At 42.1% G+C, this 19,780-nt stretch overlaps 1 protein-coding gene across 2 annotated transcripts in view; it reads right to left on the minus strand.

Annotated features, from left to right (window-relative positions):
* The window catches only part of LOC132391936 (snake venom metalloproteinase BmooMPalpha-I-like), a 130,132-nt gene that overhangs the window by 18,740 nt on the left and 91,612 nt on the right, over window positions 1–19,780 (minus strand). For both annotated transcript variants that reach the window (XM_059965739.1, XM_059965738.1), the window contains exons 3-9: window positions 18,272–18,357; window positions 13,814–13,892; window positions 8,605–8,681; window positions 6,302–6,434; window positions 5,390–5,440; window positions 3,428–3,499; window positions 957–1,129 (exon numbers count right to left, since the gene is read on the minus strand). In XM_059965739.1, coding sequence (XP_059821722.1) covers window positions 957–1,129; window positions 3,428–3,499; window positions 5,390–5,440; window positions 6,302–6,434; window positions 8,605–8,681; window positions 13,814–13,892; window positions 18,272–18,330 — 644 coding nt within the window. In that variant the 5' untranslated portion in view covers window positions 18,331–18,357. The remainder of the gene's footprint in view (window positions 1–956; window positions 1,130–3,427; window positions 3,500–5,389; window positions 5,441–6,301; window positions 6,435–8,604; window positions 8,682–13,813; window positions 13,893–18,271; window positions 18,358–19,780) is intronic.

Here is a 19,780-nt window from a genome sequence, read left to right on the forward strand (position 1 = left end):
ACAGAACGTTACTGAAGTTGGGGCCTGATCAACCCTGGCTGGGTCACCAAGGCAAGGGTTCTAATGTTGAAAGACCTGAAATACACTGAGACCCCAGGTTATAGCACTGATGATGTGTCTGAGTGCATCACAAGATGATCATTCTATCAGATTGTATACAATATACAACCTGAAACCCTCACCCTTCTCAGACATCCACGAAACTGACAGAAAAATCCCCAAAGAATGAATGACAGAAAAATGTTAGAACCCCAAAACATTTAGATAATAAATTTGCTTTGATTGTTTGGACTTCAGTGAGCTCTGTTCCTACCCTTGACTCGTATGTTATGAGAAGAAGACAGGAGAATGGGGTTGAGAAGGATAGTAAATCAGACATGATAGAATGGCAGAGCAGAGTCGATGAGCCAAGTAATCTAATTCTACTTTACGTTTTTTCTGATATACTGGAAGGAAAGGGTGTGGATTCTTTTCGATCATTAACTGCTCTGACGAAAACTATTTCTTATTTGCTATTTTTCCTTTGTAATTCTATTTAGTAGTGTGTGCGATTGATAGATTTTGACATTGGGACTGGATTGTGGATCGCAATGAACTTTCCTGAATCAGAACTTAGTTTTTTTTAAACACAACTAGGGCCAGGAATGGAAATAGCTTAATAGAAGGGAGCACAATATTGAGGTGATTGGATGTAAGTATAGGGGGAATTTCAGAGGCACATTTTTCACACATAGAGAGGTGATTATATGGAATTTGCTGCTGGGGGTGCTGGTAAAGACAGATACATTAGGGACAGTTTAGATAGGAGCATGGTTAGTACAAAAGGAAGAGTTATGTAAGAGGCGAGGGTTACATTGATCTTAGAATAGGTTAAAAGGTCGGCACAATAACGTGGGCCTGTACCGCGCTGTACAGTTCTAAGTTCTATGTCCCAGGTGATACAGTCCCATATCTACCTGATAAGTTGGGCATTGTCGTGGTGCTTCCTCGGCACCAGCTCCTTGGTTCTCCACTGCATGAAGTTTTCCAGAGCTTCGGCTGTATCTTCACTGGAGCCAATCTTGTTTTTGTCTGTCCAGACTTCAATACCAACTAGAAAAATCTGGATATCTAACTGCTTTTGGTAAATCTGAAAAAAAAACAATGGATGCAAATGTGCATTTAGAATCTGTAATTCTGAAAAATTAAAGTAAAGCTTTTTAGTGTTATATGCACAAGAACTTAGCAAGTTCACATGCACCATTGTTTTAATTTCCTCCCTCCTTTATTTCTGACTGGAACACAGGGCCTGAAGCAAGTGGTACATGAGAGAAATGGACTATTCAGCCCACAATAACCATGCTGATCTTTGTGCTCTCCTACACTAATCTCACTTGCCTGCATTCGGTCCTCAACAAGCCATTTATTGTGGCAAGACCAACCTTTTATTGTCCAAAAAAATAATTGTTTATGACCTCACTGAATCCCTGTAGTAATTGAATAAGAAAACACCAAGGCATTGTTTGTATAGTGGGCATAATGAATGCATAATTGAAATCACAAAATGCTTAGTGATACAATGGTGGAGAATTAGCTAAAGGAAGACAATGTGCTAAATGCAGCCAACTGGGATTAGCGTAGATGAGTGAGAAGGTCATCATTTGCACAGTGGGCCGAATGGTTCACTTCTGTGATGCATAGGCCCAATAAAGTTGTTACTTTTGTTATTACTTTGCTAGGAACTTACGGACTATTCTAGAGGTGTTTAGTATTATGGCTCTCTGAAACTTTTCTGAACTGTTTATTTACTTTTTTTTACTATTTTTTTACTATCTGTTTGGCAGGATTCTGTATCACATAATGGTATTATTATTTGTATTATTTCCTTCCAAAGCCTGGCCTATTTAACTATCTTTTTCCTTGCTTTCTCTTGTCTTCCACAAACTGCCCTCCTATAGCTGATTCCCCACGATGGTATTACTAAAAGTCTTGAGATTTTGATGGTGTTAATGAATGAAATGAAATTGACAGAATGAAATTAATTTCATACACTTATGACTTACTTTGTAGAGGTATGGTGTTAATGAGGTTTCCTACACACAGTTTCCTGGACTTTTCTCATTCAAATACAGCAGAGAGGTCATAAACAACTATTTTCGGACAATAAAAAGGTAGTCTTGTTACAACAAATGGTTTGTGAAGATTTTTACACATGTTGTGCAATAACACATTGTGAGTTAGATCATAAGACACAGGAGCAGATGTAGGCCATTCAACCCATTGAATCTGCTCTGCTATTCCATCATGGCTGATTTATTATCCCTCTCAGCCCTGTTTTCCTGCTTTCTCCTCGTAACCTTTGACACCCTTACTAATCATGAATCACTGCTTTAAATATACCCAATGACTTCACCTCCACAGCTACCTGAGGCAATGAATTCCACAGATTCACTGCACTCTGGCTGACTCATCTCTTTTTCTAAAAAGATGTCTTTCTATTCTGAGTCTGTGTACTCTGGTCCTAGACTCCCCCACTATTGGAATCATCCTCTCCATGTCCACTTTATCTCGTCCTTTCAACATTTAATAGGTTTCGATGAGATCCCTCCTCATTCTACAAAACTCCAGCAAGTGCAGGCCCAGAGCCGTCAAACACTCCTAGTTAACCAACTAACCGTCATTAGTGATCCACACCATTTAGGCCATTCTTCTTGTTACTACCATCGGGGGTGGGGGAAGACCTACACTCAATGATCCAGAGAAACTTTTCCCCTCCACCATGAGATTTCTAGATGGTCTGCTAAGACATAGACAGTACCTCGCTATTCCCTTTTGTTTGTACACATTTATAGTAATCAGAATCAGGTTTAACATCATTGTGAAATCTGTTGTTCTGCAATATATAGTAATAAAAACTGTGAATTACAGGACGTATATATATAATTTGTTTATTAAAAAAGTTAAACTAAAAAGTAGTGCAATAAGAGAAAATATAAGTAGTGAGCTCGTGTTCATGGGTTCAATGTCCATTCAGGAAAGCTGGATGGCACGGGGAAGAAGCTGTTCCTGAATTGTTGAGTGTGTGCCTTCAGGCTTCTGTACCTCCTTCTTGTTGGTAACAATGAGAAGAGGGCATTTCCTGGGTGTTGGGAGCCCTTAACAATGCCTTTTTGAGGCATCACTCTTTGACGATGCCCTGGATGCTAGGGAGGCCAGTGCCCTTGATGGAGCTGACTTTCTGCAGCTTACCTAGATCCTGTGCAGTGCCCCCCTTCCCAAACCAGACAGTGATGCAGCCAGTTAGAATGCTAGCCATGGCACATGCTTTTGTCTTTGCGTTGAACTGCTAACGGGAAACATACAGTTCATGTATGTTCATGTATGGTGCATTGTGGACTTTAACCTTTCACCTGACCATTACCATGGAGAGGTGTTGCATTTCTTTTACCTGATTGACATAATGTGCAAGAGTAATTAAACGCTCCTGTGTCTTTCTGAGGTCCTCCCCATTCTGCAGAAACTGGAAAACAAAGTCATCATACGTCAATCAGTGGTGTTCATCAAGAGAATTCCAACAATCAACAATTTAAACACAAACACAAGAGATTCTTAAGATGATGGGAATCCAGAGCAACACACACAAAATGTTGGAGGAACTCAGCAGGTCAGGCAGCATCCAAGGGGAGGAATTCAAAACTGAGCAACTTTGGGTTTCTTCCCTTTCACGTTTTCACCCTTGCTTCACACTAAGCAAGACTTTCGATCCTCACTTTCGTCAAGCATAGCCTGCTCCTGATTCTCAGATACGTTGAATAATGAAGCCTCATCTGGAGCTGATTCCCTACCACAATTGCCATGGATTATCATCCCAGGAGTGGCAAAAACTGAGAAGCCAACTCGCTGATTCCTGAGAGAACTGATTGAGAGTTATGAGAAAAATTGAGTGGATGATTGGAAAGAGACAGGAGGATTTATTCTGTGAGGAAGATTACAGATACACACAAAGACTGACAAACAACCAATGTGCAAAAGAAGATAAATTGTGTAAATACAATAATAATAAATGAGTAAGTTGATAAATAATATTGAGAACATGAGCTTGTAGGTTGTGAACTCAGTTCGGTGCTGTGAGGAGCAAAGTTATCCATGATAGTTGTTCAGTAATAACTGTTCCTAAACCCTGTGATGTGGGACCTGAGCACCTCCTGCCCAATGGTAGTAGAGCAAAAGGCCTGCATGGTGGAAGAGCTTGATGACGGATGCTACTCTAAAATTCTATTGAAATCTAAAGCACCTACCCCATACTCAAATTTCCAGTGGGCATTTCTGTCAGGCGAGTCTCACTGCTGACAGAAAAATCACAAAATAACTGCAAATTGTATCTGAATTCTGTTGTTTTTCGTGGAGGCAATCCTGGCTGGCACGGCATTCAGCTTGAATTGTCCTCAAAACTGTTGCAAACAGATTACAAAGGGCATGAGGGTCACCTATAGTAGTGAAGATATTTGGCATTCTATCGAGCCTGGAGTCACATATATCAGCCAGATTTCCTCCTTGTACGTACACTAGTGTAACAGGTGGGTCTTTTTTTTTACTGCCATTGTTAAAGCCCCCACTATTCATGCTAGATTCATTCTAATTTCAGCTTATTGAGTTAAATGTACTTGAATTCAGCATTGGGACTGGAAAGTTTTTAGTCCAACGTTCTGATCGCAATTATAAGTGCCAGGGGTGGTGCTAGCAGCAGATAAAGTTGGGACATTTAAGAGACTCACAGTTAAGCAGATGGATTAAAAAAATGGAATGTTATGTGGGAGGGAAGTGTTAGGTTGGACTTAGAGTAGGCTAAAAGGTCGGAACACACAGTGGGATATAGAGCCTATACTGTGTTGTACTATGTTCTATAACACACAAAGCTCATTATTTCATGTTGATTCCCATTAAACTTAGTGAATAAGTTTACCGAATATCCATTCTCATATATGATTTCAATTAATATCTCCTCTGACTGGCACTTCTCAACACGGTGATCAATTTTCATGGATCAGTGTTGTCTGGTCCCACTATAAGCTTGGGGTCCATTCTACTTTCTCAAAAGGTCAAGGAAACGTGGCATGTACCCCAGGACTCTCAGCAATTTTTAATAAATGCCTCTTAGAAAGCATCCTACCCTGATGCATCACAATTTGGTCTGGCAACGACTCAAGCCAAGATGGCAAAATATTGCTTTCTTGGAAAAGCAGCTGGTCATTCCCCTCCATGCCATCAGACAGAAAAAAAATACACGTACTACAAGCTTGACAAAAGTTTCTGATCCCCTGTTATGTAATAACTTTGATCGTGCCTTGACCAAATTGTGGGAGATCATCAGGGGGCAAAAATGGCCCACTATCCTCCATCAAATTCTTACCTCCTCTCTGTCAGCCACCAGGTAGAGTTCAATGCTGAGATTGGTGTGAGTCTAGTCAAGAAAGATAAAGGAAAGTTATAAATGGACATCTGGCCATACTATTTTCTCATGTGCGTACTAATAGACCAAGTCAAAATAAATTTGTTATCCAAAAACAAATGGAATTTATGAAAAACTATTCATAAATAAAGAGAAACAAACAGTCAATGTGGAGAAGAAGACAAATTGTTCTAAATAAATAATCAGACAGAGGGACAGACAGACAGATACAAGTATGTGCTGGCATTGGAGAGAGGTTGGGAAGGTTCTTGAGAATGGTTACAGGCATGAAATCGTTAGTGTACGAAGAGCTTTGATGGCTTTGGGCCTTTACTCACTAGAGTTTAGAAGAATGAAGGAAGTTATTATTGAAATCTACTAAATATTATAAGGCCTAGTTAGAGTGGATGTGGAGAGGATGTTTCCTATTGTGGATCAGAAAGCACAGCCTCAGAATACAAGGATACCCCTTTAGAACAGAGATGAGGAAGAGTTAATTTAGCCAAAGGGTGATGCATTCATTGGCACAGATGGCCGTGGAAATTGTGATAATCAAGGTGGAGGTTGACAGGTTCTTAATTAGTAAGGGTGTCAAAGGTTACTGGGAGAAGGAAGGAGAATGGGGTTCAGAGGGATAGCAAGTCAGTCATGATGGAATTGCGGAGCAAACTCAATGGGCTGAATGTCCTAATTCTGCTCCTATGCCCTACGGTCTCTGTTTGACACACTTAAATTTACAAGACATAAAAAGATGCAGTCTTAAACAGTTAAGTGAGATTAGATTACATCAGTGATGGACCGAAGATGTACAGCCCATTTTTGTGCCGTACAGTTCTTTTTGACTGTGACATGATGGTGGCCTCAATTTCTTACCAGAGGTTGCGAGTAGGAGTGGGAGAGGTGCCTCTTTGTCCGTATGTGTGGTGTCCGGCTCACTTTGTGCATTCCAGTGCCATTGTTCACTGGATCAATGATGTACTCCTGGTCTCCCATCAAGATGTACCCACTATATTGAAAGGCATTCATTAGCATCTCAAAGCAATAAGGACTTCAGCAGTAAAATAACTTGCATTAATACTCTCTGGTTAATAGTTCCAGGATGACCCCTTTGATGCAGCCAGGATGAAGCACTATCACTTTTGTAAAGTACAAAATACAGGAGTCAATGATGTTGTGTTTATCGGAGGCACAGTGGTCGACTTAGCAGACCTTCTGTTTCACAGCTCCAGTGACCCATAACCAAGCCTCAGCTGTTGCATGTTCTCACTAGGACCTCATGGGTTCCTCCTGGTGCTCCCGCTTCTTCCCACATCCAAAACATATTGATTAGACAGTGGACAGTAGAAGGCTGACATAAGTTACGACAGAACATTGATAAGATGCAGAGGAACACACATAAAATGCTGGAGGAACTCAGCAGGTCAGTCAGCCTCCATGGGAATAAATAAACAGATGATGCTTCAGGCCAAAATCTTTCATCAGAGAACTGATGATGAGTCTCATCCAAAACATCAACAGTCTTGATGAAGAGTCTTGGCCCAAAATGTTAATACTTTATTCATTTCCATGGATGCTGCCTGACCTGCTGAGTTCCTCCAGCATTTTATGTGTGTTGCTCTGGATTTCCAACATCTGCAGGATCTCTTGCAGTTTCGATAGGACTATTCTGAGAAGTGGCAGAGGGAGTTCAGTCTGGATAAGTGTGAAGTGATTCACTTTGGAGCAGTGAACTTGAAGACAGAATGCAGGGTTAATAGTAGTGTGGATCTTGTAGATCCATTAAAGCTGTCATACAAGTTGATGGGATGGTTAAGGCGGCATATTGTGTTTTGACCTTCATTAATTAGGGGATTGAGCTCACGAGCAATGAAGTAATGTTGCTGCTCTGTAAAATCCTGGTAGACCACATTTGTGTTTAGTTCTGGTCACCTTATTATAGGCAGAATGTGGAAATTTTAAAGAGGGTGCAGAGGAGATTTACCAGGATGCTGTCTGGATTAGAAAATGTGTCTTATCAGGATAGGTTATGTGAGCTAGGGCTATTCCAAAGGTAGAAAGAGGATAAGATAGAACTGTACGAGATGATGAGGAATATGCCCACTTGCCATTTAATTAGCTGCATGGTTGGCATCCATCTGTCTCAAAGGATAATGGGTGATGCTATGTGATTAGGTACATTCAATATTGTTAATGCAAATATCTAATCAGCCTATCATGTGGCAGCAACTCAATGCATAATAGCATGCAGACATGGTCAAGAGGTTTAGTTGTGGTTCAGACCAAACATCAGAATAGGGAAAAATGTGATCTAAGTGACTTTGACCTTGGAGTGATTGTTGGTGCCAGACAGATGGCTGAGACATCTCAGAAACTGTTGATCTCCTAGGATTTGTATGTACAATAGTCTCTAGGGTTTACAGAGAATAGTTGAAAACATTGCAGTGAGCAGCAATTCTGTGGGTGAGAATGCTTTGTTAATGAGAGAGGCCAAAGGAAAATGGCCAGATTGGTTCAAGTTGTCAAGAAGGCGACAGTAACTTAAATAACCATGTGTTGCAAAAGTGGTGTTCAGAAGAGCATCTCTGAATGCACAAGATGTTGAACCTTAAAGCGGACGGGCTACAACAGCAGAAGACCATGAACATACTCTCAGTGGCTACTTTATTAGGAGCAGGAGTGCAGATGGAGTGATAAATAGAGTCCCGGCAACATTCTCATGGATTATCTCCCACCTTGTTCAGCTTTGCCGCTAATGTAGGTTACCTAGGCAAGAAGGTAAAGTAGTCAAAGGGGAGTTAAAGGGCATTTGACAGAAGGGAGGGAAGAGAGAGAGATTGAAAAACAGACCGACAATGAGAAGAAATTACATGGCTACAGGGAGAGAAGGCATGGAAAATGGGGCTGGAGCGAGAGAAAAAGTGAGAGAGAGAGAGAGAAAGACATATAGACAGAACAAAAGACAGCAGAGAGCAAATTACATAGCTACTGTAATAAGGAAAGGAACAAGGAACTGAGGTGATTGCTTGAGAGCCAGGATGGGCTAAATGGATACCTTCTGTCATAATAATGAAGGTGTGAGGGCTAGCACTGACAAACAGGTGCTGATGCGCCATTACCATTATAATTAGTGTGATGTTTCATGTATAATAACTTGACAGAGGGGTTGCTGTACTCACCTGAGACCCTGGCAGGTGCAAAGAGACACTGAGGACTCCTCAACTCCCTCAACAAACCCAGTGTAACAGCAGTGGTCCTGGAAGAGAATTGGTAAGAATCGAATTCAAAAGTCATCAAACATTTTGGGACCTGGCTACATTCACCAGTTCGCGTTCACAGTGATAGCCAGTGCTGGCCTCCCTGCATCCTATAAATCAGGGGTTCCCAACCTGGGATCCACAGACCCCTCAGTTAATTAAAGGGGTCCATGGCATAAAAAGGGTCGGGAATACCTGCTATAAATGAACAGTAATGATGGAATTATCAAGAAAGTCTTCATTCTATGTCCTTGAATGTTTATTATCTTGAAGAGGTTGTCATTTTTTCCTAATCCCATTTCACATCCAATTGTTTCCTCCAAGCAACAATGAAGTCCTTTGTGAAAGATTACCATGCAACGAGATTTTATTTTGTTCACAGATTGTGAGTTTCATTAAATGTCCAGGAGACACAAAAGACTCCAAACTTCAAAACTTAAGTAAATATATTATCAAAGTGCACCTTTGTCACCATGTACAACTCTGAGATTCATTTTTCTTACAGGCATACTAGTAACCATAATAGATTCAGTGACAGACCTCACCCACTTGGGCATTCGACCAGTGTGCAAAAGACAAAAAATAGTGCAAATACAAATAGATAGAAATAATAATAAATAAACAAACAATAAATATTGAGAACATTGAGGAAAAGCCCTTGAAAATGAGTCCATAGATTGAGGGAACATTTCAATGATGGGGCAAGTGAAGTTGAGTAATGGTATCCCCTTTGGTAAAAGAGCCTTATGGTTGAGGTAACTGTCCCTTAACCTGGTGGTGTGAGTCCAGACGTTCCTGTACTTGCTTCCTGATGGTAATAGTGAGAAGAGAGCATGACCTGCGTGGTGGGGGGTCCGTGATGATGGCTGCTGCTTTCCTGCAACAACACTCCATGAAGATGTGGTGGGGAGGGCTTTACCCTTAATAGACAGGGCCACTTTTATAGGACTTTACATTCGAGGGCATTAGTGTTTCAGTACCAGGCTGTAATGCAGCCAATCAATATACTCTGTACTGCACAGCTATAGAAGTTTGTCAAAGCTTTAGACGTCATGCCAATTCTCTGCAAGCTCCTAAGGAAGTAGAGGCTGCTGCAGTGCTTTCTTCGTAATTGCATATATTTGCTGGGCTCAGGGTAGGTCCTCCAAAATAATAATATAATGCTGTTTCCTGTGGCTGGAGCAACAGTCTGCTGCAGGAAACAACAAATTGGTTAGCGCCTGTGGTAGGAAAGCACTGAGTACAGGAGTTGGGATGTACTGTATTTTGCAATTGTGTAAGATGTTATTGAGGCCTAATTTGTTGTACTGTGTGCAGTTCTGGTCACCTACCTACATGAGCAATATCAATAAGATTGAAAGAGTACAGAGAAAATTTGCCAGACCTGAGAACCTGAGTTATAGGGAATGGTTGAAAAGGTTAACACCTTATTCCCTAGAACGTAGGAGAATAGGGGAGATTTGATTGAAGTATACAAAATTATTAGGGTAAATGCAAGCAGGCTTTTTTCCACTGTGGTTGGGTGAGACTAGAACTAGAGGTCACCAAAAGTGAATTGTTTAAGGAGAACCTAAGGGTGAACTTCTTCACTCAGAGGGGGTGAGAGTGTAGAACGAGCTACCAGAGGAAGTGGTAGATGTGGGTGGACTTTAACATTTAACAGAAATTCAGATAAGTATATGGATGGGAAGGGTACACAGAGCTATGGTCCAGGTGCAGGTCAATGGGTCTAGGCAGATTCATAGTTTGGCACAGATAAGCTAGGCCAAAGGACCTGTTTCTGTGTTGTAGTGCTCTATGATTCTATGAAAGGAATTATTGACATCTTCCCCCTTCCATTCCAGTCACGAAGAAGGGCTTTGGACTGAAGCATCAACTGTTTATTCACTTCTGCAGATGCTGCCTGACCTGCTGAGTTCCTCCAGCCTTGTGTGCTGAGATTAAAAGCCTGAAATGTCAATAACTTCTCTCCTCCCACAGATGCTGCTCGACCCACTGAGTTCCTCCAGTGGGCTGTTTGTTTCTCATTAAACACCCAGCTGGTCAGACAGCACCTCTGGAGATAGAAACAGACTGAATGTTTCTCATTAATGACTTTTTGATTGGAATTGGGAAATGTCAATTTAAAAAAGTTTTAATTTCTCCTAGTTTAAGTTTTCCCTGCCATTTACTCAAAACATTATCTTTGTTTCTCTCTCTCCTTGTCGTTGCTGCATGACCTGCTGAGTAATTCCAGTATCTGTAATTGTTTCTGTTTCCATTTATTGTTCATCCGCAATCATCCACTTGATAGGCCAGTTGAGGCCAGCTGAAGGTAAATAGTACTGTAGTCTAGAGTCTCATAGAGATCAGACCAGTAAAGGAGACAGTCTAGGGAGGACATCCTGGAGAGATTGTCCACTGAGCAGTGTGGGTGGCAGTCTCACCCCTAAAACCAAGCATTAAACCAGATGCATAGAATACAGGACAATACATCATAGTGCAGGCTCCAAAATCAATCAAATTCTTCTCTCCCACACAGCCCTCCATTTTCCTTTCGTCCTTCTGCCTTTCTAGGAATCTCTTAAATTTTCCTAATGCCTTTAACAACACCCACAACAATAGATTCCATGCGCTTATCATTCACTGTGTAACAAACCTATCTCTGACATTCCAACAGTCTACTTAAATGAAAGCCCTCTCATATTAGTCATTTGGAAAAGCCTCGGGCTGTCCTCTCTATCTATGCCTCTTATCATCTTGTACATTTCTATCGTCACCTCTCATTGTACTTTACTGTAAACAGTAAAGCTCTTACTTATTCATCCTTTCCTAATAAGACATCATCCTAGTAAACTTACTCTGCATTTTCTCAAAAGCTTCCACATACTTCTTATAATGTAGCAACCAGAACTGAATACAATACTCCAAATGTGACCATAATACATAGGAGTAGCATTGTTCTAGCATTCTACCATTCTATCATCACAGATTTATTATCCCTCTCACCTCCATACTCCTGTTTTTACGCTGTAATCTTTGACACCCCTACTGATTAAGAACCTATTGACCTCCACTTGCAATGTACTCAATGATTGGCCTCCCCAGCCATCTATGCCAATGAATTCCATGGATCCATCACCCTCCGGAGAAAGAATTCCTCCTCATCTAAAGGGACACACTTGTATTCTGAGGCTGTTCCCTCTGGTCCTAGACTCTCCCACCATAGGAAACAGCCTCTCCAAAGGTGGTTTAACCACAGTGGCATAGAGCTGAAATATTACACTGAGGCTCTTGAACTCAGTCTCCTGACTAATGAAGACCAACACACCATACACTTCCTTAACCACCCTATCAACTTGAGCAACAACTTTGAAGTATGATGCATTGCTAAAAATCCTGCTATTAACCTTGTACTCTGCCTTCAATTTCTGCATTATTGATGTCTGAATTCCAAATGTCATTGATTACTTGAAATTATAATCTCACATTGGTTCCATGGTGACTTGGTAAATTGGATCCAATATTGGTTTGGTCACAGAACACAGAGGATAGTGGTGGAGCAATACTTTATCAACGACAGGTCAGTGGCCAGTGGTGTTCCCCAGGGATCTTTTCTGGGATTTTTGTTGCTTAGGAAGTGTGTTGTGGATTTGGATGAATGTGTAAGTGGGTTGATTTGTAAGTTTGTAGATGACGCAAAAATTGGCGGAATTGGGGATAATAAGGTTGTCACGGTAACGTAGCGGTTTGCTCAACATGTAGTAGCCACAGTAAGATTGGGGTTCAATTCCTGCTGCTTTCTGTATGGAGTTTGTACATTCTCCCATGTCTGTGTAGGTTTCCTCCAGGTGTTCTGGCTTCCTCCCACATTTGATAAACATGTGGGTTGGGGTCAGTGAGTTGAGGGCATGCTATTTTGGTGCCCAAAGTGTGGCGACATTTGCAGGCTGCCCAAGCACAATCATCACTGATTTGATTTGACACAAATAAAGTACTTCACTTTATGTCTCGATGTACTTGTGCAAGTAAAGCTATTATTTATAAGATCTTTGTCATTATAGGATAGAGATTAGTTAGAATTTTGGGCAGCGAACCATCAGCTGGAGCTAGCTTAATGTGAAAAGGTATAAGGTGGTGCATTTTGGAAGGTCAAACTCAAGAGAAAAAATAAATAGTTCATAGCAGGACTTTAAAGCACAAAGAGACCTTGGGGTGCACGTCCATAGCCCCCTGAAAGTGGCAACTTGATCACAGCAGACTGACTCTGCAGCCTGCAGTCAACAAAAGACTCAGTGCTAAACTGAAATAAACTGAACATTCCTAGATAACGTTTCAGTGACTCTGTGGTTTGAGAGTTAATATTCTGTGTTTGTTCTCATTTTTTGCTGATGGTGCAATTTGTTTTTCTGCACGTTGGGTGTCTAATTTTTTTATTTGAACAGATTCCATCGTGCTTCTTTGTTTTGGGGCTGTCTGTGGGAAGGTGAAGCTCAGGGTTGTATGCTACATACTGTACTTCTTTTGATAATAAATGTACTTTGAACTTTGAAGAAAAAAAATAGGGTGGAAAGGCCCAGAGGCAGCCTGTGCTGGAGTTGGAGGGCCTGTCTGTGTGGGAAAGAGGGTTGTTGTGGCATTATGCTGGTGCTGCTCTGCTGAACATAGTTGCCATGTTACGCTGGTACCAGAACAAATGACGACAGTTGGTGGCTGCCCACCCACATTCTCAGGTTGTGTTGGTTGTTATTGCAAATTATGCATTTCACTGTATGCTTCAGTGCACATGTATTAAATAAATGAATATGAATCTGAGATAGGGAGATAAAGGAGGCTTAAGACATTCTTGCCTTCATCAGTCATGGCATTGAACAAAGCAGGTTTTATACACAGAAAGTGGTAGGTGCCAGAACAGGATTCCAGGAAAGATGGTAGAAGCATTTAGGACATTCCCCTGTGATCTTCTTTTCCATGTTCTATCTGCTTCTGATGAAAATTCATAGTATCACTAAGAAGGCTAATTACACTAGAAAAAATGTGTTTAGCTGTGAGGAAGATTGTCTGAATCATTAACACCATCCTTGACCAGATGGACTGAATGACTTGTGATTGATCCTTCAATTCTATGTGATGTTTAAGCAACAACACTCACAAGTTGGTGGCGAGTCTTGGTTACCATGGATCCATCTGGTAAGTAGTAGGTTTCACTGTAGGTCTCAGCCAGTATTTCTCTGGAGAAATACAGAAAAGAACATCTGCATTGTAAAACATGCAGAAAATACCATTTTAAAGATCACTGAAGGTTCACAGAGATTCAGTCTAATGAGTCCAACCAATTCACACTATGTTTCAGCTCCCTTTTATCTTCTCTTGTCCCAACCATCAGTGCCTACAACTTCTTCCTCTCTCAGCCTCTGTAAATTGCTGCTTTTCTGCTTGACCTGAGGGAATAATCTCCATATTCCTAGTTCTCTCTCTCTCTCTTCTCTTGGGCCCTAAGTTCCCAGTGGAGCCTAGGCTATTGATGACCTCCCATCTCTATCATCCTCTGAAGTCGATGTTATGGTTGGAATTCATCGATGCTTCTTCAATCCATTGGATTCACTGTACAGGGGACTGGAAGTGCAAGATCAGACCCAAGGACCTGGAGGATGTTGTTGCTGACCGTAACACTTGGCGACAGCCATGTAGGGATGGGGTTTGTATTCTGGAGATGGAAAGAACAACCAGGAGACAGCAGAAAAGAGTCAGGAGAAATGCAGACATAGTCGCCATCACTACCACCACTATACATGCCCCACCTACAATAGAGCTTGTGGGTCCAGGATAGGACTGTATAGTCATCAAAGATCTCACCGTTAAAGGAGTGGACATCGTCATCGGATTCCGATGAACAACCGAAAAAGACGGGACTGGCCTATACCGCTTCACCAGAGCCCTGTTGGCTGGCCTGACCCATTTCCACCTCTCACAATGGGGACATAAGGTTGGACTTTAAGAGGTGCATATTCTTATTGTTGCCTGGATAAAGAGGTTTCCTCTGAAGATGCAAAACGGGGCATATGCCCTTCTCCCCAGATAAACAGAGTAGTGAAGATATTTGGCATTCTATCAAGCACATTCACTCTATCAGCAACAGGCAGGATTTCCTAGTAGCCACCCATTTTAATTCCACTCCCCCTTCTGTCATGTCGGACCATAGCTTCCTCTACTGCCATGATGAGGCCACTTTCAGGTTGGAGGAGCAATATCTCATACTCCGTCTCAATATCCTTCAAAGTGATGGTATAAACATCGAGTTCTCTATTTTCTGATATTTCTCCCCCTCCCCCTTCTCTCTTTTACCATTCCACAAGTCTGACTCCCCTCTTGTCCCTTCTCTTCTCCTCACCTAGCTATCACCTTCCTTTAGTGCCTTCTCCTTTCCTGTTTCCCATGGTCCACACTCCTCTCCTACCAGATTCCTTCTTCTTCAGCCCTTTACCTCTTCCACCTTTCACCTCCCAAGTTCTCATTTCATCCCCATTTCCCTCCACTCACCAACCTTCCCCCTCCTCTGGCTTCATTTATCCTCTCACAAACAAAAGAATATATACAGATGCTGGAAATCCAAGCAACAGACACAAAGTGCTGAAGGAGCTCAGCAGGCCAGACAGCGTCCATGGAAAAGAGTACAGTCGATGTTTCAGGCTGAGACCCTTCAGCAGGACTGGAGGAAAAAGAGGTGAAGTTTCAGAGTAAGGATGTGAGGGGAGGGGAGAGAGAAACAACAAGTGACAGGTGAAACTGGGAGTTAGTGGGGGTGAAGTAACGAGCTGAGAAACTTATTGGTGAAAGAGATACAGGCCTGGAAAGGGGGGAATCTGATAGGAGAGGACAGAAGGCCATGGATGAAAGAAATATGGGAGGAGCAACAGAGGGGGGTGATGGCAGGTAAGGAAATAAGGTGAGAGAGGGAAAAGGGGATGGGGAATGGTGAAGGGATGGGGTGGAGTGAAGTTTGAGGAATCAATGTTCATGGCATTGGTTTGGAAGCTACCCAGATGGAATATAAGGTGTTGTTCCTCCAACCTGAGTGTGGCCTCATCATAACAGTGGAGGAGGCCATGGATAGACAATATCGGAATGGGAATAGGAAATGAAATTAAAATGGGTGGCCAATAGGAATCCTGTTTTATCTGGTGAATGGACCGTAGGTGCTCAGATCTCAGATCTCCCAATCGGTCTCACCAATATACAGGAGGCCTCATCAGGAGCTCTGGATACAGCAGAAGACCTCAACAGAATCACTGATGAGGTATCACTGCATCTGGAAGGACTGTTAGGGGCCCTGAATGTTAGTGAGGGAGGAGATGTAGGGACTGGTGTAGCACTTGACCTGTCTGCAAGGATAAGTCCCAGGAGAAGATCAGTGGGGAGGGATGAATGGACAAGGGATTCACATAGGGAGCAATCCCTGTGGAAAGCAGAAAGTGGGGGGGTGGGAAGATGTGCTTGGTGGTGGGATCACGTTGGTGATGGAGGAAATTATGGAGAATTAGGTGCTGGTCCCTATTCCTGGTGGGGTGATGGGAAGATGGCAGACACGCGTGAGATGAAAGAGATGCAGTTGAAGGCAGTGTTGATGGTGGAGGAAGGGAAGCCCTTTTCTTTAAAGAGGGAGGGCATCTCCTTTGTCTGTAAAGCAAAACTTCATCCTGAGAGCAGATGCGGTGGAGATGGAGGAATTGAGAGAAGGGGATGGCATTTTCACAAGTAACAGGGTGGGAAGAGGTATAGTCAAGGTAGTTGTGAGAGTCAATGGTTTATAATAGACATCAGTCGATAACCTGTCTCCAGATGTAGAGAGGAGACATCAAAAAAGGGGAGGGAGGTGTCATAAATAGACCAGGTAAATTTGAGGACAGGGTGGAAGTTGGAGGCAAAGTTGATGAGTCGACGAGCTTGGCAAGGGTGCAGGAAGCAGTATCAATGTGGTCATCGATGTAGCATAGGAAAAGAAGGGGAGTGACACCAGTGTAGGCTTGGAATATAGACTGTTCCATGTAGCCAACAAAAAGGCAAGCTTAGTTGGGACCCACATGAGTACCCATGGCTATACCTTTAGTTTGAAAGAAGTGGGAGGAGCCAAAGGAGAAATTGTTGAGAGTGAGAACAAGTTCCGCCAGATGGAGGAGAGTGGTGGTGCAGGGGAACTTGTTGGGTCTGGTGTCCAGAATGAAACAGAGAGCTTTGAAACCTTCCTGGTGAGGGACTGAAGCATATAGGGACTGGACATCCTTTCTGAAAATATGATGCTCTGGGCCAGGGAACTTGAACTCATTGAAAAAAATGAAGTATCAGGGATGTAGGTAGGAAGGGACTGAACCTGAACTGGGGGGTGATAAAACTGAGTTGCGGACTGCAGATATGAGTTCAGTAATGCAGGAACAAGCAGAAACAATGAGGCTACCTGGTCAGGCAGGTTTGTGGATCTTGCCAACCTGATGGTACAAACATCAATTTCTCAAACTTCCAGTAATGCCCCTCCCCTTCACCATTCCCCACCCACTTTTCCCTGTCTCACCTTATCTCCTTGCCTGCCCATCGCCTCTCTCTGTTTGCACTGCATATTTGTTTTTCACTGGTGATGCATGCAAGCTGGATTTCAATGCTTAAGCAAAATTTGGATAGGTGCATGGATAGTAGAGGTATGGAGAGCTATAGTCTTGCTGCTGCTGAAATGGTTTCAGCATGGACTAAATGGGCCGAAGGGCTTGTTTCTATGATGTACTTTTCTATGACTCTTTTACTCGAAATATTTCTTATTGTAACTTATAGTAATTTTTAATGCCTCTCCTTGCATTTTAAACGTACATTGGGACAGAGAATTAAAGAGTGTAAGTTTAAGGTGTGTACATTCAAACTGTCTATGCCCTTTGTGATTTCAAACACCTTTTCTAAGGATCGTCATCTTGTCATGGTGGAGAGTCTTGTGAGTTTCTGAGGTCCTAACGGTGATGCTGCCTGAAGCTTATGTCCTGCAAGGGTTACCTGTGGTGGTAAGGTCAAGGGGAGCTTCCCAAAAGGGGGATCCAACCAAGGTCTCAACAGTGGTGCTGGTGGAACATGATGACAGATCACAGTGGTAATGAAGGTGGAGGAAGGCTGTAGCAGTGAAGGGTCCCCAGCGCTCTTGAATTCCATGCCACAGGACCTTGACTCCAATATGTCAAGGACGATGTGGTGGCTGTCCATTCATCTTAAACAAGCAGCATACACAAATCTAATGACTGCACTACACCTCTAAGGTCAACCCATGGTCTCCTACATTCCAAATATAAATTTGAAGCCCACACAGCCTCTCCCTTCAAGGCCTTGCAATATTTTTGCAAGTCTTCTTTGTTAGGGCCTCATCAGATTGTCAGGATAATAGGTTTGCTGTATCGTTAGAAATTAAGTGGAGATAAACAGTCAAGAAGTGATCTTTTGAATCATGTTCAATTCTTGTAAATATTGTGTTCCCATGACGATGTGCTGATATCAGTAATCTGAGTTATGAAACCTTGAATGGCTTAGTCTGAATAGAATTCCAGTGTCACAGTTTGTTTATTAAGAGATTCATGCTTACCGTGCCTTTGTGAGGTACAACAGCCATTCTTTGCCTTCAATCCGCAACAGGTAACGCATTTGGTCCTCTTGATCACCCTGTATCTCCTGCCGGGAAGAAAAGTTAGAGAGAGGGATATCAAAGTGTTGGATGGGGAAGAGAGTAAAGGAGGGACTAACATACGACAGAGAGCAGTGGGTTTTCTGTTTAAAGAGTCACTCCACTATTTAAGAAGAGAGGAAGGCAAAAGAAAGGAAATTATAGCCCAGTTAACCTAACCTCAGTGGTTGGGAAAGTGTTGAGGTCTATTATTAAGAATAAGGTTTCAGGGCCCTTGAAGACTAAAGATAAAATAAGTCAAAGTCAGCATGGTTTCTGTTAAGGGAAATATTCCCTGATAATCTGTTAGATTTCCTTGAGGAAGTAACAAGCAGGGTGGGGAAAAGAGAGGCAATGGATGTCACTTACTTGGATTTTCAGAAGGCATTTGATAAGGTGCCACACATGAGGCTGCTTAACAAGATTAAATTCTCTGGCATTACAGGAAAAATACTGGCATGGATAGTGGAACGGCTGGCAGGCAGAAGGCAGCAAGCTGGAATAAAGGGGACCTTTTCTGGTTGGCTGCCAGTTACTAGTGGTGTTCCTCAGGGGCCAGTATTGGGTCCGCTACTTTTCACAATGTTTGTCAATGATTTGGATAATGGAATTGATGGCTTTGTTTTCAGATGATACAAAGATCGGTGCAGGGGTAGGTAGTGCTGAGGAAGCAGGATTTAGACAAATTGAAAGAATGGGCAAAAAAGTGGCAGATGGAATACAGTTAGGAAATGTATGATAATGCATTTTCATAAAAGGAACAATAGTGTGGACTATTATATAAATGGTGAGAAGGTTCAAACATCGGAGATGTAGAAGGACTTAGGAGTCCTCATGCAAGACTCTCAGAAGGTTAATTTACAGATCAAGTCAGTGGTAAAGAAGGCACATGCAACGTTGGCATTTAGTTCAAGGAAAATAGAATATTAAAGCAAGGAGATAATGCTGAGCCTTTATAAGACACTAATCTATCAGAAAAAATTAAGAAGGAATGGGAAAAAAGAACTTCACTGTCTTAAACCCACAGAGCAGTGTGAGAAAATTTTACAATTAGTCAATTCTTCTTCTATTTGTGCTAAACATGCCCTAATACAATTTATGGTCGTACATAGGGCTCACATGTCCAAGGGTAAACTTGCTCAATTTTATTCTTATGTTAATCCAACCTGTGACAGATGTCATTCTGAAGTCGCTTCATTGACCCACATGTTTTGGTCTTGCCCCTGCTTGCAAAATTATTGGAAAGATATTTTTGGTATTATTTCAACAGTTCTGAATATCAAATTGCAACCGCATCCTATTACTGCAATTTTCGGTTTACCAATGGTGGATAATAGTTGCTTATCCTCCTCAGCTCGGTGGATGATTGCATTTGTTACATTAGTGTCTAGATCTATCTTATTGAACTGGAAAGAAATTAATCCTCCAACT

Source organism: Hypanus sabinus, chromosome 3, assembly GCF_030144855.1.
Source record: "Hypanus sabinus isolate sHypSab1 chromosome 3, sHypSab1.hap1, whole genome shotgun sequence".
Taxonomy (NCBI): domain Eukaryota; kingdom Metazoa; phylum Chordata; class Chondrichthyes; order Myliobatiformes; family Dasyatidae; genus Hypanus; species Hypanus sabinus.